Raw genomic sequence first — 25,494 nt, 5'->3', positions numbered from 1 at the left:
AAAAAAATTAAAATTATAAAAATATTCAAATAATAAAAAATTTAAAAGTTGGTAAAAGTTCAAAAAAAAGAGCATACATTACACATGCATTGCCATGCTAATTACCATGCTAATTGTCATGTTTAAAATTTTAATATTTTAGTCAATATTTGTTAGAATTGAGTGACCTAAATCCTTATTTAAATAAAATACAAGGTAAAATAAAATAAAAGTAAAATCCATATAGAACTACACTTCTTTTATTTTATTTTAGAAGAAGGTTTTAAATCTTATTAAACTACATCTATTTGATATTGATTAGAATAAGGTGTTTTAATCTTACTACACTCCTTCTATTAGAATATGATTTTACAAGCCTATAAATAGACATAGCCTACTCCTTTTGTAATCATTTGATTCGACATAGTGAATTATCTTCTTCTTTTACCCATGGTTTTTCCCGAAAGGGTTTTCACGTAAAATTTGTGTGTTCTTTATTTTTTTCTTTCTCTTTTCTTTGCAATACATTATCATTATCAACATTCTATTTTTTCACAAATTGGTATCGGGGCTTCCGGGTTGTTCATCTCAATTACGGTAATGACATCTTTAAAGTATGAAATTCTGCTGTTGGATCAGAAAACCAGATTTGCATTGTGGCAGATAAAAATGCAGACATTCCTTGCTTAGATAGACTTAAAGGATGCCCTGCTAGGGATAGATAAGATGCCTTTAACATTGACAGAGGAAGAGAAGAGGCGTTAAGATCGAAAGGTGTTAACACAGTTACATCTGCATTTATCTAACGAAATTTTACAGGATGTGATGAAGGAGAAGACCACCGCTGCATTTTAGAAGAGATTAGAACAAATATGTATGTCGAAAACTCTAACCAGCAAGTTGTTTATGAAGTAGCATCTTTATGCTCATCGTTTGGAGGAATGTGCATTTCTGCACGAACACTTAATAGTGTTTAAAGAAATTATCTCAAACTTGGAGGTTATGGAGGTTTAGTATAATAAGGAAGATTTAGGGTTGATTCTACCTTGTTCGTTGCCCCCTTCTTATTCAACCTTTAGAGACACGATTTTATATAGCTGTGAGTCTCTCACAATTGATGAGGTTTATGATTTTTTGACCTCGTATGATAAGATGAAGCATATTGTAGTTAAACCTGACTCTTAGGGAAAGGGTCTCATTGTTCGTGGGAGACAAGATCGGAATATTGATGATGATCATGAAAGGACACAAGGATGGAATCCTTGCTGTAAATCTAAGGGTAGATCGAAGTCTTCAAATAGAGGTTAAACTTGTAACTTTTGCAAGAAGAAATGATACATTAAATTTGAGTGCTATAAGCTACAGAACAATATCAAAAGGGAGGCTACGAATCAAAAGGGAAAACAATCAGAAAAATCTGGTGAAGCTGATATTATAGAAGACTACAGCGATGGTGAACTTCTAGTCGCTTCTGTCAACAATTCTAAAGTGAGCGAGGAGTGGATCATTGATTCGGGCTGCACCTTTCACATGAGTCCCAATTGGGATTGGTTTACAACTTATGAAACAGTGTCTGAAGGTGTTGTTTTGATGGAAAATAATACTTCGTTAAAATTGCAGGTGTTGGAACAATTAAAGTTGAGATGTTTGATGAAGTTGTTAGAACACTTAGTAACGTGCGACATGTTTCAGAATTGAAGAGAAAATTGATTTCGTTGAGTACTCTTGATTCAAAAGGGTCTAAATACACAACTGAAAGTGGGGTTTTGAAGATTTCCAAAGGTTCCCTCGTTGTGATGAAAGGGTAGAGAAAGACTGTCAAGTTATATGTTTTGTAGGGTTCTACTGTTACTGTAATGTAGTTGTCGTTTCCTCTTCCTTGTCAGATGATGATGTTACTAGACTTTGGCATATGTGCCTAGGGCATATGAGTGAGAATGACATGGAAAAATTGAGCAAAAGAGGACTTCTTGATAGGTAAGGAATTTGCAAACTAAAGTTCTGTGAGCACTGCGTTTTTGGGAAACAAAAGAGAGTTCGATTCACCAAAGGAATCCATAACATGAAGGAAACATTGAAGTATATTCATTCTGATTTATGGGGGTCATCTAGAGTGCTTTCAAGAGGTGGAGCTAATTATATGCTAACTTTTATTAATGATTTTTCTATAAAAGTTTTGGCGTTCTTCCTGAAGCAGAAAAGCGATGTGTTTTCAGCATTTAAGTCTTGGAAAAATGTGATTGAAAAACAGACAGGAAAAATAAAAAATAAAACACCTCCACACAAACAATGACTTAGACTTCTGTTCTGATGAGTTTAATGAACTATGCAAGTTAGAAAGGATCATGAGACATTTGACAGTTTGTCATACTCCACAGCAAAACGGCATTGCAGGACGAATGAACAGAACGATCATGGAGAAGGTTTGATGTATGTTGTCGAATGCTAACTTACCGAAGTCATTTTGGGCCGAGGCAACCTCTACTACGTATTTTTTGATCAATCGATCTCCATCCATTGCCATTGAGAAAAAGACTCCACAAGAGGTATGGTCTGGTAATCTTGTTGATTATTTTAATTTAAAAATCTTTGGGTGTCTTGCGTATGCTCATGTTGATAATGGAAAATTAGAACCGAGATCCATTAAATGTGTTTTTCCTAATTATAAAGTTGGTGTAAAAGGGTATAAGTTATGGTGTCCTAAAAATAGAAAAGTTGTGATTAGCAGAGATGTTGTTTTTTATGAAACTGCCATGCTACCTAACTTATCTCTTAAAGACCCATCCAATAAAGAACAACAAAAGCAAGTGGAGCATCAAATTAATCCAGAATTTACAGCAGAGTTGACTCCTCAAGCTAGTACAGAAATTTAGAATAGAGTTACTTCTTCACCATAATACTCTATTGCCAAAAATAGAACTATAAGAGAGATTAAACCTCCAAAGAAGTATGCCAAGGCTGATCTAGTTGTTTATGCTTTAAATGTGGCTGAAGATATAGATGCAAACCAAAAACTATCTAATTATTCTGAGGCGGTTAGTTGTAAAGACTCAGAAAAATGGATGTTTGCTATGTAAGAGGAGATGGAATCACTCCATAAAAATAGAACATAGGATCTTGTGAAACTTCCTAAAGGTAAAAAGGTTGTTCGTTGTAAATGGGTGTTTAAAAAGAAAGAAGGGACTCTAGGAGTTGAAGAACCCAGATATAAAGTAAGGCTTGTTACAAAGGGTTACAGTCAAATTCCAGGTGTAGACTTCACAGATGTGTTCTCCCTAGTTGTAAAGCATAGTTCGATTCGAGCTATGCTCGGTATTGTGGTCATGCATAATTTAGAGCTTGAGTAGTTAGATGTAAAATCTACATTTTTGCATAGAGAACTTGAAGAGGATATTTACATGCAACAACTAGAGGGTTTTACAGTCTTAGAAAAAGAGGACTATGTTTGCTAGCAGAAAAAGTCCCTTTACGGTTTCAAACAGTCACCAAGACAGTGGTACAAGAGGTTTGATTCCTTTATGACTTCTCATGATTTCAAAAGAAATAGCTTTAACAGTTGTGTTTACTTTAAAAAAAACAATGATGGTTCTTTTGTGAATCTACTCTTTTATGTTGATGACATGTTGATAGCAGCGAAAGATAAATGAAAGATAAAAAAGGTTAAAGCCCAACTAAGTGAAGAATTTGAAATGAAAAATTTGGGACCGGCAAAGAAGATACTTGGTATGTAGATTCTCAGAGATAGAAAAGTAAGTAAATTGTACCTAAGTCGGAAGGGGTATATTGAGAAAGTTATTTGTAGGTTCAATATGTAGAGTGCTAAGCTTGTTAGTACTCCTTTAGCAACCCATTTTAAGCTTTCATCGGCTTTGTCTCCACAATCAGATGATGAGATTGAGTACATGTCATATGTTCCATATTCTAGTGCAGTGGGATCTCTCATGTATGCTATGGTTTGTTCATGTCCAGATTTATCATATGCAGTCAGTGCAGTTAGCAGAAACATGGTGAATCCCGGTAAAGAATACTGGAAAGCAGTTCAGTGGATTTTAAGATACTTATGAGGTACTACTGATGTTTGCTTACAGTTTGGAAGAACTAGAGATGGAGTTATTGGATATGTTGATGTTAATTTTGCTAGAGAACTTGACAGAAGAAGATTTTTCACAGGTTATGTCTTTACAATTAGAGGTTGTGCAATCAGTTGGAAAGTCATTATGCAAACTACAGTCGCTTTGTTTACCACTGAAGCTGAGTACATGGCGATTATTGAGGCTTGTAAAGAAGCCATTTGGTTGAAGGGACTCTTTATTGAACTCAATAAAGACCTTCAAATCAGTACAGTATATTGTGACAGTCAAAGTGTCATATTCCTTACAAAAGATCAAATGTTTCATGAAAGAACAAAGCACAAGCACATTGATGTTCGGTATCATTTTGTTCGTGATATTATTGTTCATGGTGATATTGTTGTGAGTAAAATTAGTACTCATGAAAATCCTGCAGATATGATGACTAAGTCACTTCCCATAACCAAGTTTGAGCATTACTTAGACTTGGTTGATGTTCATTGTTGAAGTTAAACCCTTAAAGGGGTTTTATGGAAGAGGTGGAGAACTTGTTCGTTGAGAGTTCGCGATGGAAAACTTGTTCATTGAGAATTCGTGTCAAGGTGAAGATTGTTAAAATTGAGTGACCCGAATCCTTATTTAAATAAAATACAATGGTAAAATAAAATAAAAGTAAAATCCATATAGAACTACGCTTCTTTTATTTTATTTTAGAATAAAGTTTTTTAAATCTTATTAAACTCCATCTATTTGATATTAATTAGAATAAGATGTTTTAATCTTACTACACTCATTCTATTAGAATATGGTTTTACAAGCCTATAAATAGACATAATCTACTGCTCTTGTAATCATTCGAATTTGATATAGTGAATTATCTTCTCCTCTTCCCATTATTTTTTCCGAAAGAGTCTCCACGTAAAATCTATGTGTTTTTATTTTTCTTTATATTTTCTTTGTGATATATTGTCATTATCGACATTCTATTTTTTACAATATTTTTATTAAAAATTCAATTCTTTTAAAATGTTAAAGGTAAAATTTAACTTATTTTAAAAATTAAGAAATAAATTTAATTAAAAACAAAGATTAAATTAATAAAAATATAAATGTTAAGAACTAAATTTATTATGATGTAAAAGTCCAGTAACCATAATCATGCTTGATTTCCAACTATGAATATGGATGTAACATATATATTAAAATATTTATGAATGCCTTAGCTTTTTCATGTATAACTATAAAATTAATTTTTTATTCCTGCAGGGAAAAATATTTTAGGATCACTATTTGAGAAACCTAATAAATATTCTCGTGAAAAGTTCCAACACTTCCTTTATGATAAGAATCATCTAAGCCATTGAATTTATTAAAATTGATTCTAAACGTATCTACTGAAATTTTTACAAGGATGATGAAGCTCGGAAATGAATACATGTACGTATAAATAAAATTAATTATAAAAATCTTCTTTTTTTTTTTGCAAATAACAATCCTTAACCTACATTAGAATATGAATCTATCAAAATACCAAATATAATGTACTTAAAAATAAAATAAAATATCAAAATTATAAAAATAAATCAATAAAGATAATTATTCTATCTACTCGGACCTCAATAAATATTATTTTTAAGGAAATTATTTGGTACATTATCAATAAGTTTTTAGACTCCACAAGCAAAATTAAAAGGTTGACAAATGTTCTATAAGTGTATAGTAATATATCAATTTTTTAAGGCCGCTTGTGAAACAAAAAAAAGTACACTGTCTGTGTACCAAATACTCATCCTATTTTTAATTATTTCATTATGGGTAATTGTTTAGTAGGTAAACTACCAAAATAATCACTTTTGTTTATCTCAAGTTATATTTTAGTCACTTATGTTTGAAATGTTACGTTTTAATCACTTACGTTAACGTGTTGTAACATTTGAGTCACTAAGCCGTTAATTGTCATTAAAGGTGTAACAGTAAGTTGACGTGACACGTTAAATCATCATTTCAAACAAAAAAATTTAAGTTAAATTATATAATTGGTCCCTATATTTTTTCGTTTTGAGCAATTTTTTTTATGTTTTTTTTAACTTTTTTTTCTTTATTTTCTATTCTCTTATGCTTCTCCTTCTGTTTTCCTCCATTCTCCATCTCTTTTAATGTAATTTTTCTATGTTTTCTATTTGTTAAAAAATTGCTTTAATGCTAGTTCTCGTGCTCTCTTTGATGTAACTGCAACTCCAATAAAAAAAATTTGATTACTAACTTAAGCCCATATAAAGGAAAGTTTCAACATGCCAATCTGTAAGTAATGTTATGCCATCCATGATTAACTCTTCAAGTAATTGGTGCCTGATTTCTTTTTTGAAAAAGGATTTTTTTGCTTTTGTTTACCCAAAAACCAAGTCAATACTTTTACATCGTGTAAAATACAAGAAACAAAATCAAAATCTTAGTTCAAATATTATATGGTTTTTACCTGTCAATGGAATTTGAACTACATATTACTCCTAGATCCCAACATGATCTAAGAAACAAGAGGCAACTAGGGTTTCGAAGACCACTGATTCAACTAATTCGAACAGTCCAACACAAAGCAATTACAAATTAGCCCTTTTTTCCTCATTTTCTTTTCCATATTTCTGAAACATAATAGTACAAAGGAATCTAAGCACATGAAAACCCAACTTCAAGTCATCATTCTAGGAGCCAAAAGGGAAATTGAGGCTTTTCCAGGGTTTTTAAAAATCTTGAAAAAATATGAAATTATACAAGGAAAAAATGAAGAAAGCAAGAAAAATTTTTCAAAAAAGAAAACAGATGCCAATTACTTGAAGAACTAATAGTGGATGGCATAAGATTACTTACAAATTGGCATGTTGAAACTTACCTTTATATGAGCTTAAGTTAGTAATAAAAATTTTGTTATTGACAGAAGAGAATGAAAAAAAAAAAGTTAAAAGAAACATAAAAGAAAAAAAATTAAATTGTTCAGACCGAAAAATATAGGGATCAATTGTATAATTTAACCTAAAATTTTTATTTAAAATGATGATTTAACGTGCCACGTCAACTTACTGTTACACCATTAACGACAATTAATGGCTCAGTGACTAAATGTTACAACACGTTAGCGTAAGTGACTAAAACGTAACATTTCAAATATAAGTGACTAAAATGTAACATGAGATAAACAAAAATGATCATTTTAATAGTTTACCTTTGTTTAGTACATATGGGTGAAAAGTTTTTATTGCAGGTTGAAATTTTGTCATTTATCTTATTATTTTATTTTTTTAAATTTTTAAATACAACTTAAAATACATAATAAAATCTCAACCCCTTGTGAAGTTAAAATTTTCACCGCTAACATACCAAATAATTATCCTTTTATTATTATTTTACTATACTCAAAATAAAAAAATAAATGTCATCATTCTAAATTGGTTTGTAGAATTTTCGTTTACTCCATTAATGATATACAAAATAATAATCCATAAAATAAATTATATAAATTTCATATCACATGATGCTTCCTCAACAGTGCTGTGTGTATATATAAGTAACTCCTAAATTACTCATAAACCCTTTAATAGTTAAGTTGGAAGATAATATATATTTAAGTGTATTTAAACATATATCGTCGGTATTACTATAATAGCATCAGTGCCACTGATTTAAAATTTACTTGTTTTAATAGTTATTTTTTTTATTAAAATTAGGGTGTTCACTATTGATAGTAGTGATTAATCCTTTCACTGCGAATACTTTCTAAAAAAAAAACGACTAATCATGAAATACATTTCACTCATGAATAAAGATCAACCTCGAACTTATAATTAAAAGATAAGTTGAGTAACCAACAAGTTATATTCCATAGTCGACTCAGTTTGTACAATTCTACCTAATACATTGCGTACAATTGTACCCATCATTTTCATATCACATGGACATGGTGATTCCTCAACAGTTAATTTTGTACAATTGTAGCTAATAATTTAATCAAAGTAATACTTAATATGGGTGAGACTACCAATTCCTTTCAAGGGATTTGAGAAGTACCTCAAAGGGGTCAATTTTTGCACACTCTTTAGTTAATCTTAATATAATAATTCGTGTATTTAAAATGTTATATAAATTTTGTTCATATTTGATAATATTTATATTTTATGAAGTATACCTCCTACCACAAGCTTCGATTCATGATATGTGACGGGTGACATTTCCAATAAAAATGTGGTTAACATTAAAAATTCAAAAATTCAATATTCATTATTATAAAAACAGAAAACTAGATTCAATTTTAATTTAATTGCTGCTATTATAACAGTAAAAAATATATAAATTCAAGTAAATTTAAATGTATTTTTTCTCTAATTCAAGTAAATAATAAATTCTAAAGTAAGAAACAAGAATTAATGTACCAAAAAGAAAAAAAACCATGGATTAAATTAAGATGAGGATATTGATATACAAAAGGGAATGATAATTCATAAGAAAATTGATGGTTTTCTAGAGTCTGGGCATACAATGGTTGAAGGTTGAAGAAAGCAAAATATCCTAGACAATTTTTAATTTCTTAGTCAATAATGCCATGTGGTGAGAAGGATTTATGAATAAATTTTTTTATTTTGAGATTATTTGATAAATAATGTAAATTTAAGAGTTACAAAAATTAAATTATTTTTTAAATTAAAAAATAAATAAATTATTATGTAAAAAATGAAAAATATTAAAAAAAAGCAATTATCTCGGTGATGTGACAACCTTTATTCAGGTAACCGACAAGCCATTACCTTGTTTCTAACACCCCCCATTACTCTGCACATGCACCATTTGCATAACAAAATAAAATAACATTTTCCAAGTTTCCATTATTCTTCAATTAAAATACTAAACCCTATTTAAAACTTAAAAATTAACTTTTTCATCTGGGAAAAGAATTCATTGATTAATTTTTATAATCTGAAAAAGTATTTCTTTTCAAAAGAAATAAAATATATTCATTGAATGTGTGTTAGAAAATATATTTTATGGAAAAAAGTGAAAGCAACAAGTGTTTTGTTTAGCAATTAAAAAAGTTGTCCTTAATGAAAAACTGAAATCTGAATTTAGAAATAACTTACTCTCTACCAAGATTCCTACCCAGTTCTTGTAAGAATTCATGAAAACTCATTTTCAATTTTTCCACCATTGAGCAGTTCCTTTGTTTACCAAAGTACTGGAAACTCAAACAGAAGCCAAAGTGGGTCAGTTTCCAAGTTTTGTATTCATTATATGTTTGTGCATGTGTATATATGTAAATGTGTCAGACTCTGACACACATTTCTCCCTTTTTCTCTATCTTTCTTGTGTTATGCCAATCATGCATTAAACCAACCAATCTATTATTCTCTTTTTTTTTTCCAATTTTTTCCTGTTTCCTGCAAATTTTCAGCAACCCTTTCTCAAGCTCTATTTAAAAAAAAAAAAAAATCTTTTATCGTCCTTGAAAAGTCACCTTTTTTAAAGTTAAAATCAACCCAAAGTTTTTTCATTTTTTTTGCTCTTCTTTTACATTTCCATTTTGGGTTTTGGTCAGTAAATGGTTGATATTTGAAGAAATTGTTCTATACAAACAGCCAAAGTCCATTATGATTTATTAATTTGTCTATTTTCTTATCTGGGTTTCGTGGATTTTTACAAGTTGTACCACCATTATTGTTGTTGTTACTTCTAATTATTGAATACATCTCATTCCATTAAAATTTTCTTTGTTTAGGGGGGTCTATGATTAATGTGCTTTTTTGTTAATAAATCTCTTCTGGGTGGTTGTCTAACCTGTTGTTTTCCCTTTCTTTATTTGTTAAACTAATATTAAAGAGCCCAAAAAAGTTGCAGTAAAGCAATCCATTAGTCTGAATCTAGTACAATTTGTTGCAAATATCATCTTCCATATATATATTTGTTGTGAAATGTTAAGCTTTGATCCATGATTGGGTTTGTTTTTCTCAATCCGGGTATTGACCCCAAAGTTGTTTTATTTTCAGTTTGTTTGACTCAAGGTCTCAGTTGTTCTCTCACACAACCTGTTTGAGTTTATTTGTGTGAGGTTTTTGTTTGTAAAGAGTAATGCAATTTGGAGGCACCCAAAATGGCAAATCTTGTTCCAGGGGTTCTTCTGAAGCTTTTACAGCATATGAACACGGATGTGAAGGTTGCTGGTGAGCACAGGTCATCTCTATTGCAAGTAGTGAGTATAGTTCCTGCACTAGCAGGAGGTGAGCTCTTCCCTAACCAAGGCTTTTACCTTAAGGTTTCAGATTCATCTCATGCTACATATGTATCATTGCCTGATGAACATGATGATCTGATTCTTAGTGATAAGATCCAATTAGGTCAGTTTATTCATGTTGATCGCTTAGAATCCGCTTCACCGGTTCCCATTCTTCATGGGGTTAGGCCGGTCCCTGGGCGACACCCTTGTGTTGGGAGCCCTGAGGATATTGTTGCAACTCATTCTCTTGGATTCCTTAATAATGGTAGTAAAAATGGCTCTGGTATTTCAAAACCTGGAGAGAAAGTTAAGTCACCATCAAAGCAAGTCAGTGGAGAGAAAGATAAATCTGTTGGGAGTAGATCAAATGGTGGTGCAAGAGAGGATCAATTGGATAAGAAAATGGCTTCTTTGACTAGATCAAAGTCTCAATCGACTAAACCGACATTGACTTCAGATACGAAGAAGGAACCTTTGGGAAAATTGAAGGTCCTAAGCTCACGGTCGATTCCGTCTTCCCCCACTAGTTGTTATTCATTGCCAACATCTTTTGAGAAGTTTGCCTCTGGGATTAAGCAGCAGGCGGAAATAAAGGCTCTGAGAAAGGGAAGTCCCAAGGTGGGATCCATGGAGAAGCCCAGTTCTTTACATGGGACGAGTCCGACCGGGAAAAAAGTACCGGTTATCAGAACTTTGGTTCAGGGGATTGAATTAGGAGCAAAGGCTTTGAGAAAGAGCTGGGAAGGGAATCTGGAAGTGAAGGGTAGGGACCATTCTAAACCGAGGGCTAGCAAGCATGATATCAAGCAAGAATCTCGGAGCACTTCTGTAAGTTTTCTTGTTCTTGCCTTTTAATTTGTCTGATCTGTTAGTTTTAATTGACTAATGCCTTGGTAAGTTTAAAATATGAGATTATAGAATGTAATTGGTTCCTTTCTCTTAAATCCATTTTTACTGTTTTGAGTTGTTCAAATTTTGAATTGATTTTTCTATAACCTAAGATGATGCTTGGACTCTGATTTAAGTTTAGGATATGGCATACATGTATGACATGGTTGTGTTCGACTTGTTGCCCCTCCGTAATAACTAAAATCCGGATGCCAGGTTCCTAGAAAGAGCACATCAAGCGAAAAGTTGCTGCCCAAAGAGGAGAATAAACTACAAACATCAACCAGGTCACTAAAAGAGGAGAGCAAATCTCCGGTTTCAACTAAGAAAGTCATGCCAAATGGAATGTTGGATGAGCAAGAGATACCAAATAAACCGAGAACTTACATTGGGAAGAAATCTGGAGATCTAAGTAGTAATGGTGGCTTGGGGAACTTGGTTAAGGTTCCAATAAATAGTAAAAGGTTGACTGATGGAAGTGTTTCATGGGGTACACTCCCCTCTTCTCTTTCAAAGCTCGGAAAGGTATGAACCTATGACTCTTTACTCTTGATAATATTCATAGTTTTTATACAAAAGTCTCTTTTAAGGGTTATCTTGTCGTAAAAAGGATGTATCTGCTGTTAGCAAATTCCTTTTGAAGAAAAATACCAAGTTCAGATTTAACTAAAACTAACTTTTATATAAATTACATACTGGCATTCCGAAATACATAGTTCCTTTTGTGATTCTCATGTCGGATTTATGTTTGTTGTTACAGGAGGTCATGAAACATAGAGATGCAGCACAAACGGCAGCAATAGAAGCTGTACAAGAGGCTGCTGCTTCAGAGAGCTTACTTCGATGTTTAAGGTATGGGCTACTTAACAATAAAAGAAATTTTAGCAAATCAAATTATATAAAATTGGCAGTAAAAGCTAAGACTTCTTAATTTCAAAACCAGGCTGATTGTTTAGAAACCATACATTAGCACAGCTTAAACCTTGGTTTGATTGGGATTGGGAGCCATTTAGAATCAAGGGTCTTCCACAGTTGTAGTTGCAAATTTTCTTGCTTTTCTGAGAGGGAAGAAAAATGAAACTTTTAGCTTTTCCATGGACCTTAAAGTACATAATAGGAATATATCTCATCTTTATACATTGGTGTTGTTAAATTCCGTAAGCAAAAATGATCACAAGTTGGCAGCAGCTATGGCCTTGAGGACAAAGCTGGAGAGAGGGAACTATATAAAGGTTATATAGGCTCTTCGGTGATGTCATGATCAGTTTTCTGTTCCATAAATACAATGCTCTTTGTAGTAGTGGGTCTTAATGGAGACTAAGTGGTTGGACCTGGAGAAAGCTATGTAGGTTGGTGCATGTTGAGACACCCATAACAAACTCACATATTGAAGTGATTCATGTATGGATGTTGATTATGTAACAGAGTGTTGACAGATTCTGGAGATTATTGTAGTTATGTTTTGTAATCTTTTATGGATGATCTATAGCTGATTGTTTTTTGATTTCTTATATATTTGGTATACTATTTTTGTGTTGCAGCTTATATTCTGATCTTACTACTTCTGCCAAGGAAGATAATCCTCAGCCTGCAGTGGATCAGTTCTTAACTCTGCATGCGAGGTTGAGTAATGTTCGGATGATTGCTGATTCTTTATTGAAAACTATTCCAGTCGGTTCATCTCCGGAGTCTGAAGGAAATCCATCAGAAGAGGCAGTGAAGGTTGCATTGGATAGGCGGAAATATGCAGCTTCATGGGTGCAAGCCGCATTGGCTACCAATCTATCGTCCTTCTCGGTTTTTACCAAAGAACATAATTCAATAACGAGTCATGCATCAGCATCTGTGCAAAGCCAGAAGACTATCCCTGCCAATCAAAACATTTTAATTCTAGAAAATTCTGCTAAGAATGCTTCTGCAAAAGCCCAAGGGAAAACTCGTCCGGTAATTGTTTCTAAGCTTGTAGCACAGGGTGTTCTTCGAAAAGCAGGGGATGTTTCAGGCCTCGGACCGAAGGTACCGGTCCAGCCACCACCAGAATGGACAAGGGGAAATGGCCTTGATGAGGCTGTTGACTTGGCTGAAATGCTGAGAATGGAGTCCCAGGATTGGTTCTTAGGATTTGTCGAGAAATTCTTGGATGCCGATGTCGATACATCTGCTTTATCAGACAATGATCAAATAGCTGGGATGTTGACACAGCTTAAGAGCGTGAATGACTGGTTAGACGAAATCAGCTCAAGCAAAGACGAAGGAGAAGGAGAAGAGACGACACCCCATGTTTCATCAGAGACAATTGATCGGCTAAGGAAGAAAATATACGAGTATCTTCTTACACATGTCGAATCTGCTGCTGCTGCTCTAGGTGGTGGCGGATCACAACCCTTACCACCTATTCGAGCAGCTGAAACAAAATCGAAAAAGTGACATCATGGCAAAACATCGGAGGAGCTTTTACTAAATTATCATGTATGTATATAAATCCAACATGGGTTTTGGGTATGAATGCACTGCAAAGTGCAGGCTTTTCTTACAGTTGTATTTGTTGCCTTAAATTATACAAATGAAAACAGTTTGTCCAACTTGAATGTATCTATCTTTTGACAGAAAAGGTTAGAATCTAAAAAACTCTGTTCCATTGGCAAATGATAAAAACCACTTTAGAAAGTGCTTATTAGATCTACAAAAACCCCATCAATTCATGCATCTTCATTCTTCCAAGTGAGATAGAGATTTAATTATACTGATTGTTATATATATATATATATATATTATTAGACAAATAATAAAGCTTTTTAACTTTATTTTTATTTTTTAAAAATATCAATTAAAGAGTTCCTGAAATTTTATAATATCACATCAAGTGAATTTATAGATTAAGTTAATGTTGATATATTAAATGATGAGATTAGTGTTAATAAAGATGGGGAGAGCATTTCAAAGTGGTGGGTGAAGCTAACAATGTCCCACAAAAGGTAACTGCAATCATGACGCCAATATCGCCCAACCTCACTTCCACGTGTGACTCCACCAATGGCTTTTCTACCTTTAAATTCTCACCCCCGGTAACCTTATCGTCTAATTGTAATTGAAATTAATATACGCCTCCCCTAAGTATATGACCGGGTCGACTCAACCTTTTTTTATATATATTTAAAATTTAAAGTTCTCCTTGTTTATAATTTTTATTAATATATTTTATAAATAATTTAAAACTAATTAATGGCGAATTTCACAGATTTTACCAATATAAAGGAAAACAAGATGGAAAATATTTGTTTTCATCTTCTTCATCTTTTTTTTTACTTAAAACGAAATATATAACTTTTTCCCTTTACAAAATAAAATGATTTATTTCAGTTTTTTTATCAAGCAAAAGTTCTTCCTTTCAAATGTTACTTGATTTTTATATTAAAAGAAGATTTTTATTTTAAAATATTTCTAGCTTGTAGAAGTGCCGGCCAAAAATATCTTTATTTTACAATTAACTGCTCATTTTTTCTATATTAACTCATCAATGTTTTAATTAATTAATTATTTTTACGTAAAAAATCAAACGTTCTTTTTTGTTTTCGCTTCCTCTCTCCCTCCCCCACATAAGCACAAAAAGGAAAACACACATTATTGAGTGCCAACCCACAAATACAGACACTTCCTCTCTCTAAAAAAACTCAAAAAAAAAAAAGTAAACCCATTTTAGAGAGAGGAAGTGTTAATTGAATGCTCTCTAAAACTTCACCTGATATGGCCTCCTTTCCTTGTTCCAGGGTTTGCTTCTTTCTCATTTCTTTAATGGTTTTCTTTTCTTTCTCTTTTTATTTTGCATGTTTGTTTTTTCTTCTGTTGAATTTCTGACTCTTTTTATGAAGAGAAATGAAAATATGATGGTAAAGATCTGTTTTTTCCCTGTTGTGGCTAATTGAGTAAATGAGTGTTTTTGTTAGCCTATTTTTGCTTAATGGTTAGTTTGAGTTTTGCTGTTTGTGATGCTTGATTTGATTTATGTGCCATTCTTACTGATTTTTTCTTACTTTTAGTTCTATCTTCCGAAATTCAGTGATGTGCTTTTCTGTAGTTTTACCTTTATAAGAACAATCGAAAGTTAAACAATTTTTTTATTTCTGAATTGCATGATATGAATCATTTGCTACAAGCTATTGTTACTGGGATTCGGAAGTTAGTTTCAGTTTTCTTTTCATATATTTTGAATGATTTTACCTTCATATTCATATTCAAATATATGGCGGACATAGCTACTTAAGGAGAAAAAAGATGAAGAGGGACTAACTTAGACTGCAAGTCTTTAAAAGAAAGCCTTGAATTCAATCTGAACTTGAGTTTTTATATTTTGTTTGTATCGTATGTCGATATCCACGCTGTGAAGTCACTTCCTTGTGAGTATTGATGTTTCTCTTAAAAAATATATTGGTGGTTTAGGATCTCGACTGTAAATACAAATCCTTTAATATGAACTTTCATTATTATTTTCCGCATGGCTTCTCTGCAATCTGTTGATTGTTACTGCAGGAACTTCTTTCTAGAGTATATGTTGGTTTATGGTATTTAAGTTTGAAAGCCTGCTTTCCAATGTTTTAGGTGAGGAGTGGGCTTTGTGTCTGGCCAGGTAATAGGCAACTTTGCATTAGAAAGGGTCTTGTGTATGGCTTTATGCACTTACTATCAATTCCCTTCAAAACCTTGCGTGGAGCGAGTCGATCTCTTAGGGTTGCAGAGTTTTGCAGTGTTTCCAATATGTCTTCCTCATTACAAATTGAATTGGTGAGCAAACCTTTATATCTCTAATTGCATTTTCTTTTGATGGACTGTTTATTGGCCTTTTTATTTTGACATGAAAAAGAGTCCTTCGACTTCTTGTGGTTGAAGGTTATAATAACTGGTTTTCAAGTACGTTAGATATGAAGCTTCCACTAACCATTTTTTTTTTTAGGTGTCATGTCTTGGAGACAACTATGCATATCTTTTACATGATGTGGACACAGGCACAGTTGGAGTTGTTGATCCTTCAGAAGCTGTGCCAATTATTGATGCTTTAAGTCGAAGAAACTGGAACTTGACTTATATATTGAATACCCACCACCATCACGACCACACTGGTGGGAACGCAGAGTTAAAAGCAAGGTATGGTGCAAAGGTAAGGAAAACTTTATCTCCTGCAAACTTTTCTGTCACCTTTCAGCTTGTATCAGAAAGTTAATTCCCTCTCAACTTATCAGCTCATATATGGAGTAATAATAATAATAATAATAATAATAATAATAATAGTCATCGTTCTTTTTTCATGTAGGTGATTGGTTCTGGAATAGACAAGGATAGGATTCCTGGAATTGATATTGTTCTAAATGATGGGGAAAAGTGGATGTTTGCAGGTCATGAAGTGCATGTCATGGAGACCCCTGGTTATACCCGAGGTTAGATTCATTAGCCAATTCTCTCGGAAATTGCATTAATCAGATACTTTTTATTATTTCAAACTTCAAGGAAAGAATACTTGGAATATAGAAGCTTCCTGATTGTGATAGATTGTATCTTTTCATTTCCCATTATTATTATTATTATTATTATTATTATTATTATTATTATTATTATTATTATTATTATTATTAAATTTAATTTGTTGTATGCAGGCCATATTAGCTTCTATTTTCCGGGTTCTCGAGCAATTTTTACCGGAGACACTTTGTTCAGCTTATCATGTGGCAAGCTTTTAGAAGGCACTCCGGAGCAGGTAATTTTAACATCTATATTTTACCATATCGTAGCTGACAGCCTGACAGTGGACACCCCAGAATGGTATATTGCAAGTTTTAAATGCAAACAGATGGTAAATAAGTTACTTTGTGGAGAAAATGGAATTCAGCTATCAAAATTATGCAAATTTATTGTTAGGGAAAATAGGATACAAAGTTCAAACTGGCTCATGTTATTTACTAGTGAAATGAATTTTTGAGGTTTAGAAGTTAAAAAACTTTTAAAAATTGCCTGTCATTTGTTCTTTTTAGTTTTGCTTTGACTTTCTTACTCATCTTTTTCAGAGAAAAAGTTGAAGTACTAATGGTAGATTAATTGTTCAGTGAAGTGGTAGTTCAATCATCTCTATGCACGGTTTTTCCTTATAATTTCCACCGGAAATGGGGTGCATGGGAACATGTCAGCTGAAATTATAGTTTGACATTGTGGGGTCTTCTTTTTTGTTACCTCTACACTTGCACGGGTTATTGTACGATTTGGGACATTAGCTTCATTTTATACTAACTGAAGGTTCATGGAGTTAAATTAAAACCAAACAAATGTAGATTTCTGGTAGCATATATCATGATCCTTTTATAATCTAGCAAACCTTAGTTGTTTTTGATACTATCATAACAACCGGACTTCTACCCAGCAGATGCTTTCTTCCCTTCAGCGGATCATGTCACTACCTGATGATACGAATATCTACTGTGGTCATGAATATACTTTGGTTAGTCTATTTTTTTTCCCTAATCACTTAAACTTTCCTAGGCTTTGATATTGATGTGCTCTAACATTATATGTACCCATTTTGGCAGAGTAATTCGAAATTTGCTTTGTCTATAGATCCCAAGAATGATGCACTTCAGGCTTATGCAACCCATGTAGCTCACCTTCGCAACAAGGGATTGCCCACGGTAATTTCTGAAATTTGCTTCTTTTGTTACTGATTTGTAGAATCTTTTGAAGTTTGAATGTAAAACTACGCTGGTCAGTTATGTTATCCAGACTCTTCATTTCCCTTAAAGCATCCATGTCTGATACATGTTTGAGATGGGTGTATCTTGAACTGAAATATTCAAGGATAAGTTGACCATTAACGTGGTGTTTCAGGTTCCTAGTACATTAAAGATGGAGAAGGAATGCAATCCATTCCTCCGGACATCAAATGCAGAAATCCGGAAAGCATTAAAAATTCCGGTGACAGCGAATGAGGCAGAAGCCTTGGGTATCATACGCAGAGCAAAGGATAATTTCTAGGATTACTTACATACACAGATACATATATGATACTTCATTCCTGTTTGTGTATAGCTGAAGTCATGGTTGCTATTCCATTTCTGAAATGATCAAACAGCACCAATGTTTACCACTTCCATGTCCATATGCTTCATTTTTTCCCCTTAATTTTTCCAAGTTTTTTGAAAATTAAATCTGTTAATCAAATCTCTACTTTTTTGCTTTTTGGTAATATAATATTTGACCAACATTTTGCTTCCTGTTTTTATTCTATCATAAGCAAATGCAGGTCGTGTTCCTGGCTTGTAAATTTATGGGTTTTTTTCAGTAAGATTTTCTTAGCGAAACTTGCAAGTTTTAACCTAAAAAGGAGACTCATAAAGTTGGACTTGTCTGAATTTATAGAAACTTTGTTCAAGGCTCAGCTGTGTAATTAACATTAATTAAACTCTAGTTTTCAGTTTAATGAAGAAAAGGTCCTCTTTAACCAAATGCTTCTGCTACTACTTGGCACGGTTTTCACCCCCTTTCCCTCATCCTGAAAATTTTCTTCCCCAGATTCTTGCTCAACAAACAAAGATTCCGTATAGCCTTTAGAGCTTGAAGCTGGTTCTGACGGGCTTCTTTGATGTTTTCTCCCAAGCTGTTCATCATTACTTGAACTTTCATCTTCAATGGCTGCCTTTGCCTTTCCCTTGACAACAGGCTCCTCTTCTACTTCAGAATCTGAAACATATTCTATCTCACTGCTGCTTCCTTCAGAAGATGTATTGCTTAAAGTGTGGAAAACTGTAACACTTCCTTTCTTTGCCCTACGGAATAAATAGCTCCTTGTTCTTCCTGTAGATAATGGAAGAACAGACTTTGGATTTAAAACTCTTTCATCTCTGCCTAAACTGTAGGTTGTGGGGAGCTTTCTCTCGATGCCTTGCCTTTCTCGAACCAGTTTGCCAAGTTCTTCCATTGTTTCTTCAGTGGCTACTGCTTCCTCAGTAGCCTTATGCTCAAGCTCTGTAATTGTTCTATCAAATGCTTTCTTCTTAAGTTGAAGAGATCTCTGAAATGAGCAAACAGAAAAGCATTTAGTTTATATACTGTTAACTTCTTATTTTATCAATTAAAAGATGGATATGATTGTAGATGTTCAAATGCAAACGCCAGATTTATGGAATGTTGATGTTCAAATACAAACTCCAGATTTATGGAATGTTGATGTTCAAATTCAAACTCCGGATTTATTGAATGTTATAATAGCAAAAACCGACCGACTACTAGGTTAGAATCCAGGTTCATAACTGAGTTTGAGTTTAGGATGGTTACTTTTGGCGCAGTCGATAAGTACTCTTATCAACCTGTATATCTTTGCATTCTCTACTATCTTTCTGCTCTATCTCAGTAACATATTGATCTATAATATTTGGCAATTATCTATCATGTTTCCAACGGTCCACTTTCAACTATGGGCATTGAGAATTGTCCACAAACATGAAAAACTTGAAAATAAAACTTGATGACACTCAACCCGAATCCAAATAACATAGATAAGAAACAAGTTTTGAGACGAACTAAGATTAGAACTTACTCGTTTTTCTAGAAAGCGTCCAAGGTCTTGATCTTGAAGCTTCTTTTTCCTCCAGAAGACACAACAGAACCGCACGACCACAGCTAAAACTACCAGGAGTATGGACTCCAATAACAACAAGAGAAACATGGAACTTCTATTACCTGAAAGTGAAGCGACAATTTAGCTCTTTTTAGATTCTAGAGTTAAAATTGATATTGTATTTATATCATCTCTCATATCATAATCGAGTTTAATATATAATATATTCATGTTTTTATTAGTTAAAATTGATATCATATGTATTTAAATCAATCATATCATAATCGAGTTTAACATGTAATATATTCATGTTTTTATTATATAAATTTTGATACATGTATTTTTCATATTGGGTCAGAAATTGCCGATTCTTACCGGTGTAGACACTCTGGCGCTTGCGTGTTCCTTGGGAGCAGCTGGATGCAAGCTTCAGAGCTGATGACAGGTTCAGAAGTTTGTGTCAAATCACTAATTAAAGAAACAGAAAACATGACAAGGTGTTCAATACGAAGAATTACCCTTGCTGCGACAAGATAGCTGGTTACCAATCTCTGAAAAATCCAAAATACTAAGTTTAATGACACCATCGCTTTATTAAATTCTAAACAATTTAAGCTATTCAGTTCATAAAATCCTAGGTATGTGTTTATATAGTTAAAGAAGCATTACATCACACTTTTTTGAATGATTAAGTCCCATCTATGAGAGCACTAAACATTTAGAGCCATGGTAATGGTTTTGATTAAATGAATTAATTTTGTGTCTTGGTGCATATCCAGACATAAGTATAAGATATGATATTTTAAATTTATGGAAAAACTAGAAAATGAAGTTTTCTCATATTAAAATGAATGATAATAGTTATCTATCCTACTGCTCTTATTTTTGTTAAAGTATTCATGTCTAATGTCTAATGCATGTATCTAACACATACATGGAGTTCTAAACATAGGTATGGGATATACTCTAAATACATAAAAAATAACTAGAAAAAGTTAACATACCCATATCTTATATACTTATATCGGGCACTCGCATCTCAGTAACAAAGATGATGTTCACATGAAAATATTGGTTTTAAAAGCCATGGAAGTAAGGTATGTATGAACTGAAAGAAGCAAGTTACAAGAGCAAGTCGAAGAATCTTACTCGAAGCAGTGACAAAAGCCAGAAGCATACCCTCATCCACTACAAAGTTCTGCAGATCACTCTGAGACAATGAAGATAAAAAAGGGCCTGAAAAAATCAACCATAAAAAGACACTAAGAATGTAAATCCACTAACCAATTGAAATAATGATGATAAAAAGAAATATATAAATCACCATGATTGCTTTCAGACCAGTAGATTTTGCCAGTAGATGGAACAATCAATGTAAAGATTGAGCTTTTCGGTTTCATTGCAGAGACATGAGCGAATTGGTCGTTCATATGGATAACCTTTTCCTCCATTTCTGTCTGACAGAAATATACTGCATATCCAGAACAGTCGAGGAAAATACTAAATTGGATCACAGAATCTAATGCAGCTGCTTTAGGAAATTTCTTGAGAGTGCCAGTAGGAGAAAATGAGTATAAAAATCCATCCAATGAACCAATTGTCACCCAACCTGTTGTTTTCAATTATGAAGTTAGAAGCAACAAAAGGAACTATGATAACATAAATTAGCAGGTAAAGACGTAAAACTTGACCATAAGAATCAACCACGGGTGAAGATTCTGCAGAACTCAGTTGTCCAATACTGGTCTGCCAAAGAACATTCCCTGAAGAAACGTCTAGTGCCAAAATAAGAGACTTAACCGGTACAGTAACATATAAGAGGCCATTATTTCCTGGTGTAATAGTGTAAAGCTTATCAAATGAACTTAAGTCCTGAATCCATTTAAACTGTGGACTTCGAATCGACAGAGAATAAAGTTCCCCTTCAGTATTTGAGATCTGCATATGCCAAAACGTGAAAACATCATCCTAGGAGGCAAAGCTATAGTCTTATATTAGGAGATCCGGAATTTCATCAAAGAGTTGGTAGTCTTAAAATGCCTATGCATTTTTACATCATACTGCATGTTCAAACCATTTTAGCTTAGAGGAAATTACCATCAAAAGATGAGATTATTGTTTGTAGACTATAGTGAGCAGACCTTACATAAACACTAGCTTCGCATTGATCAATCACGGGGGCTGAAGCAAAATAACAATCCGAAACATTTTTCCAGCAACCTTGCCTGTAACCATACTGATCTATCACTGGTCCAACACTCCAAAGTAGTTGTCCCCGGATCAAATAGGCAAACAAACCCCGATTTTTGACATTGATGATCACAGATGAACACAACGTACTTACTGCAATCCCAACAATTTCATCTCCTCGTTGACCTGGTCCAGGATCAAACAGAACTTGAACCGCAGGTTCTGAAGTTCCAATTTTCATTATATTGATCTGGAGTACCCTGTTTTCTGCAATCAAATATATCTGCCAATATTTGACGAGATAAACAATCACTGCATTCCAGCAAAAGAAAATTAAAAGAACCGTTTTAAATTAGTGAAGATTTTTGCTCAATTATTACCTTTCCTCTGCCACCATGAACTGGGGCTTTAGACACGTTGCATTCGAAACCCAAAGGTAAAAACCAAGCTATGGAGCCATTGTTTTCAAATGCTAATAACATATCCTCAGAACAAGCATAAATTCTTCCACTATCTCCAATTAAAGGTTTGGAAAGCCTATCACCGCGATTTCTGAAACGTTCTTGAGCGGAAAACAAGTGTGGATAATGTGGGTAATTAGGGAACCATGTCGACTGAGAAGCCACCATGAAGAGGAAGAAGATAAGGAAAAAGGTTGCAGGCATTGAGAGGTTTTGGAGAAACTGCAAATATTTGAATTTTGAGGGACAGGTTGATCAAGTTCCGACTTCATATCGTGGAGAATTGAACAACAAAAAACGGTTTCTTAACTGCCTGTTTTGGGCGGGAAACCAAAGTTAAAACTACACCGGTCCTCACCGAGTATGTTTTTTCTAGTTATCACTATTACAAAATATCATTTAATTAGTCCTTTTTTTTTTATAACCAACTCTTATATCGCTAACCAAAAAATAACACCATGGTTTTCAATTTTGATATAATATCAATTTTAATTCTAAAAAACTCATTGTGTAACTTGAACTAAAATAAATAAATTTATCAGCTAGATCGAAAATATACCAAAAATAGAAATATCTAAAATCACAAATTTCACCTTTTTTCGTTATGTTCTCTTAATACTTTGGTTCTCCTCCGTTAGATTGAACATTAACTGTTGAGATGATTTGGTCTTCGTCAATTCACTCTTTACTGAGCTTATAAGATTTACACTTGAATTGTTTGACATCAGTTCAACCGAGTTGCTCTTGTTATTTTCGTCTTTATAAAAAGCTTCACCACTCATTTATTTTTTTACAAAAATATATATATATATATATATTTGCTTTTATTTCTAATTTACACAGTATATTGAATTATATTTCCATGTAAAAAAAGAAGAAGATAAAATTAGGTAATGTATAAACATTGAGGGTTAAATTTTTAAAAATTAATATTAAATTAGTAAATGTGTAAATATTGAGGGCTAAATTTATTATCATGCTGATTTTAAAAGCTGTCACCTCATCTTCTCATTAACCATTTAGCGACATGGTTGGCTGGTGACAGAAAAAGAGATAGTTGATTGACTATTTTATAATTTTTCGTAATTAAGTGATAAAAAAACTAATAATTAAGTCGCTAACAGTGTTTTACGTTTTTCCTTCTCAATCTAAAAGAGAAATTGAACACTAGAAGTCACTCGTTTAAAAATGTTATAAAATGTATGAATTTATAGATGATTAATGTATCAATTCTACAAAAAGCCAATGGCTAATTCTGGTACATATTATTGGGTGAAAGAAAATTTTAATATAGAAACATGTTTATAAAACAATTATTCAACAATTGAATGTGATAAAGTATTTATTTAAAATAAACCATGATTATTCTCAAATTCAATCTTTAGATATTTTGTGTTAGTAAAACATTTTAGATAAAAATAGCAAAAGTAAAAAAATATTAAATTAATATTCATTAGTTCATTAAATAATTTTGTAAATCAAATTTACAACTCAATTAATTACATGAATGTCAGTTATATATAGTATCAATATACAATGTGTATTTACTCATGAAAATCTAAAACATGCAAATTATATGAACATTAAATTAGAGAATTAATATATATATATATATATATATATGCTTTCATTGTTTTTAATAAAATATTTTGAAAAATGGGAAAAAAGAGTTTAAAACAATGGATGTTTTAAGCTTTCGAATCTTTTAGAAACATTTTATTTTTATTTTATAATTTTATAATTTTTTATTTGATTACATTTTATTTTTATTATTGCAATTCATTTTAATTTAATTATTTTTTCATTTCTATTTTGAAAAATACATACCGAATGCATTTTCACTATTTTTATTATCCGATACAATAATATTATCATATGCGTAATGCCATCCCAACTTATTATATATATATATATTACTCACTAAAGATATCATTAATGGATTAATGGTAATCATTTGCATCAAGAATGAAATTTCAAATTTTAGAAACTATATTGACTTAGAATGGTTAATCGGAGAATATAGACTAAATGTACAACTATACACATTATGCAAGACTAATAATTGAATTTAACAGACGGTTCTATAGTACACTCAAAAATGTGCAAATTTTTTATATTTACTAAAACTTTTAACTTATACCAAAATTTCTAACACTATACCAATACTTTTGTTAGAAATTTTGGTATACGCTTTGAGCATATTGTAGAAATTTCCTTGTCCAAATAAATTTAACTACTTGCTTTTGAGTCAAGATTAAAATTTTAAAATTTGAAAGTATAATGACTAAAACGACCAATTAAAAATTACAAAGACTAACAAAAAATTTAACCTAAAACTATGTTAAGTTCTTTATGCTTAGAATTTTAATAACAAACATATGTAATGGTAGTAAAACTATATAATTACTAAATATTAAATAAAAATGATATGAGTGACTTAAACCACTTGAGTTAGTCATTTGTAAATATAAATAAATTTGAGCAAAATTTAATGTCCATGTTTTACGGTGAATTGACTTGAGCAAAGCCTAATCCAACCTATACAAATTATTACTCATTTTCGCTTTTTTTACAAGAGTATTACTCATTTTTTAATTTTAAATTTAAATTTGCAATACATATGTAATAAATAAATTTGAATCAATTTGATAAAATCTATGAATTATAATGTGTAACATTTATAGTGAATAAAATAAATGGTTATTTTCAGATTTTGACTGGTTGTAGCTTGAGAGATGTATTTGGCATAAAGAAACACACATTCATCAAATTTCACATGCCTTGAGATGTAAACATGACCGTTCTTGGCAAGACACTTATAGCCTTTGTAATTTGCTGCATAGCCAAGAAATGTACACGGTGTAGATCTTAATTGAAGTTTATGACGGTTGTAAGGTAGTATGAGAGGTTAACATAAACACCCAAAAACGTTGAGAAACTTGTAATTTGGTTTCAGATTAATAATTTCTCCACAGGTGATATGCCATCTAGGGACTTGGTAGGCAAAGCATCCATTAGATACACTATTGCTAGAATGACAGTGGTAATGACATCTAAACA

The 25,494-nt window shown here is 32.3% G+C and overlaps 3 protein-coding genes across 5 annotated transcripts; 2 read left to right on the top strand and 1 right to left on the bottom strand.

Moving 5' to 3' along the window:
- The first annotated feature begins 9,148 nt into the window (after window positions 1-9,148).
- Window positions 9,149-13,772, top strand: LOC105776588 (uncharacterized). The gene is made up of 5 exons (XM_012599318.2): window positions 9,149-9,295; window positions 10,076-11,130; window positions 11,407-11,715; window positions 11,951-12,042; window positions 12,732-13,772. Exons 2-5 carry the CDS (start codon window positions 10,180-10,182, stop codon window positions 13,615-13,617), a joined length of 2,238 nt encoding a protein of 745 aa, XP_012454772.1. The 5' UTR covers window positions 9,149-9,295; window positions 10,076-10,179; the 3' UTR covers window positions 13,618-13,772.
- A 1,008-nt stretch (window positions 13,773-14,780) lies between these two features.
- On the top strand, window positions 14,781-18,313 carry LOC105776591 (probable hydroxyacylglutathione hydrolase 2, chloroplastic). Of its 3 annotated transcripts, none has more exons than XM_012599322.2 (8): window positions 14,781-14,958; window positions 15,787-15,969; window positions 16,139-16,342; window positions 16,496-16,619; window positions 16,836-16,936; window positions 17,597-17,671; window positions 17,760-17,858; window positions 18,055-18,313. In XM_012599322.2, exons 1-8 carry the CDS (start codon window positions 14,911-14,913, stop codon window positions 18,199-18,201), a joined length of 981 nt encoding a protein of 326 aa, XP_012454776.1. In that variant the 5' UTR covers window positions 14,781-14,910; the 3' UTR covers window positions 18,202-18,313. The 3 variants fall into 3 exon arrangements, with proteins under 3 accessions (XP_012454776.1, XP_052478681.1, XP_012454774.1); XM_052622721.1 differs by having other exon boundaries at window positions 14,953-15,077; window positions 17,788-17,858; window positions 18,055-18,147; XM_012599320.2 differs by having other exon boundaries at window positions 14,954-15,077.
- A 324-nt stretch (window positions 18,314-18,637) lies between these two features.
- LOC105776589 (protein GAMETE EXPRESSED 3) lies at window positions 18,638-22,638 on the bottom strand. The gene is made up of 9 exons (XM_012599319.2): window positions 22,354-22,638; window positions 21,930-22,256; window positions 21,475-21,721; window positions 21,108-21,392; window positions 20,933-21,019; window positions 20,302-20,334; window positions 20,159-20,218; window positions 19,763-19,905; window positions 18,638-19,237 (listed from the first exon to the last, which is right to left on the bottom strand). Exons 1-9 carry the CDS (start codon window positions 22,636-22,638, stop codon window positions 18,638-18,640), a joined length of 2,067 nt encoding a protein of 688 aa, XP_012454773.2.
- Between the last annotated feature and the right edge of the window lie 2,856 nt (window positions 22,639-25,494).

The sequence above is a fragment of the Gossypium raimondii genome, chromosome 10, assembly GCF_025698545.1.
Source record: "Gossypium raimondii isolate GPD5lz chromosome 10, ASM2569854v1, whole genome shotgun sequence".
Classification (NCBI taxonomy): domain Eukaryota; kingdom Viridiplantae; phylum Streptophyta; class Magnoliopsida; order Malvales; family Malvaceae; genus Gossypium; species Gossypium raimondii.
Note: the sequence above shows the minus strand (reverse complement) of the source record. Positions and strands in the feature narration are given on the sequence as shown.

Excerpts from the sequence above, each read along its gene's own strand:
- LOC105776591 (XM_012599320.2), top strand. The coding sequence starts at position 15,015 with ATGTTTGTTTTTTCTTCTGTTGAATTTCTGACTCTTTTTATGAAGAGA. Across the intron at positions 15,970-16,138 it reads CCTCATTACAAATTGAATTG|GTGTCATGTCTTGGAGACAA; the intron begins GTGAGCAAACCT and ends TTTTTTTTTTAG. Across the intron at positions 16,937-17,596 it reads TAGAAGGCACTCCGGAGCAG|ATGCTTTCTTCCCTTCAGCG; the intron begins GTAATTTTAACA and ends TCTACCCAGCAG.
- LOC105776589 (XM_012599319.2), bottom strand. The coding sequence starts at position 22,638 with ATGCCTGCAACCTTTTTCCTTATCTTCTTCCTCTTCATGGTGGCTTCT. Across the intron at positions 20,219-20,301 it reads GCTATCTTGTCGCAGCAAGG|CTCTGAAGCTTGCATCCAGC; the intron begins GTAATTCTTCGT and ends ACCTGTCATCAG. Across the intron at positions 19,238-19,762 it reads GACGCTTTCTAGAAAAACGA|AGATCTCTTCAACTTAAGAA; the intron begins GTAAGTTCTAAT and ends TGCTCATTTCAG.
- LOC105776588 (XM_012599318.2), top strand. The coding sequence starts at position 10,180 with ATGGCAAATCTTGTTCCAGGGGTTCTTCTGAAGCTTTTACAGCATATG. Across the intron at positions 11,131-11,406 it reads AAGAATCTCGGAGCACTTCT|GTTCCTAGAAAGAGCACATC; the intron begins GTAAGTTTTCTT and ends TCCGGATGCCAG. Across the intron at positions 12,043-12,731 it reads AGCTTACTTCGATGTTTAAG|CTTATATTCTGATCTTACTA; the intron begins GTATGGGCTACT and ends TTTGTGTTGCAG.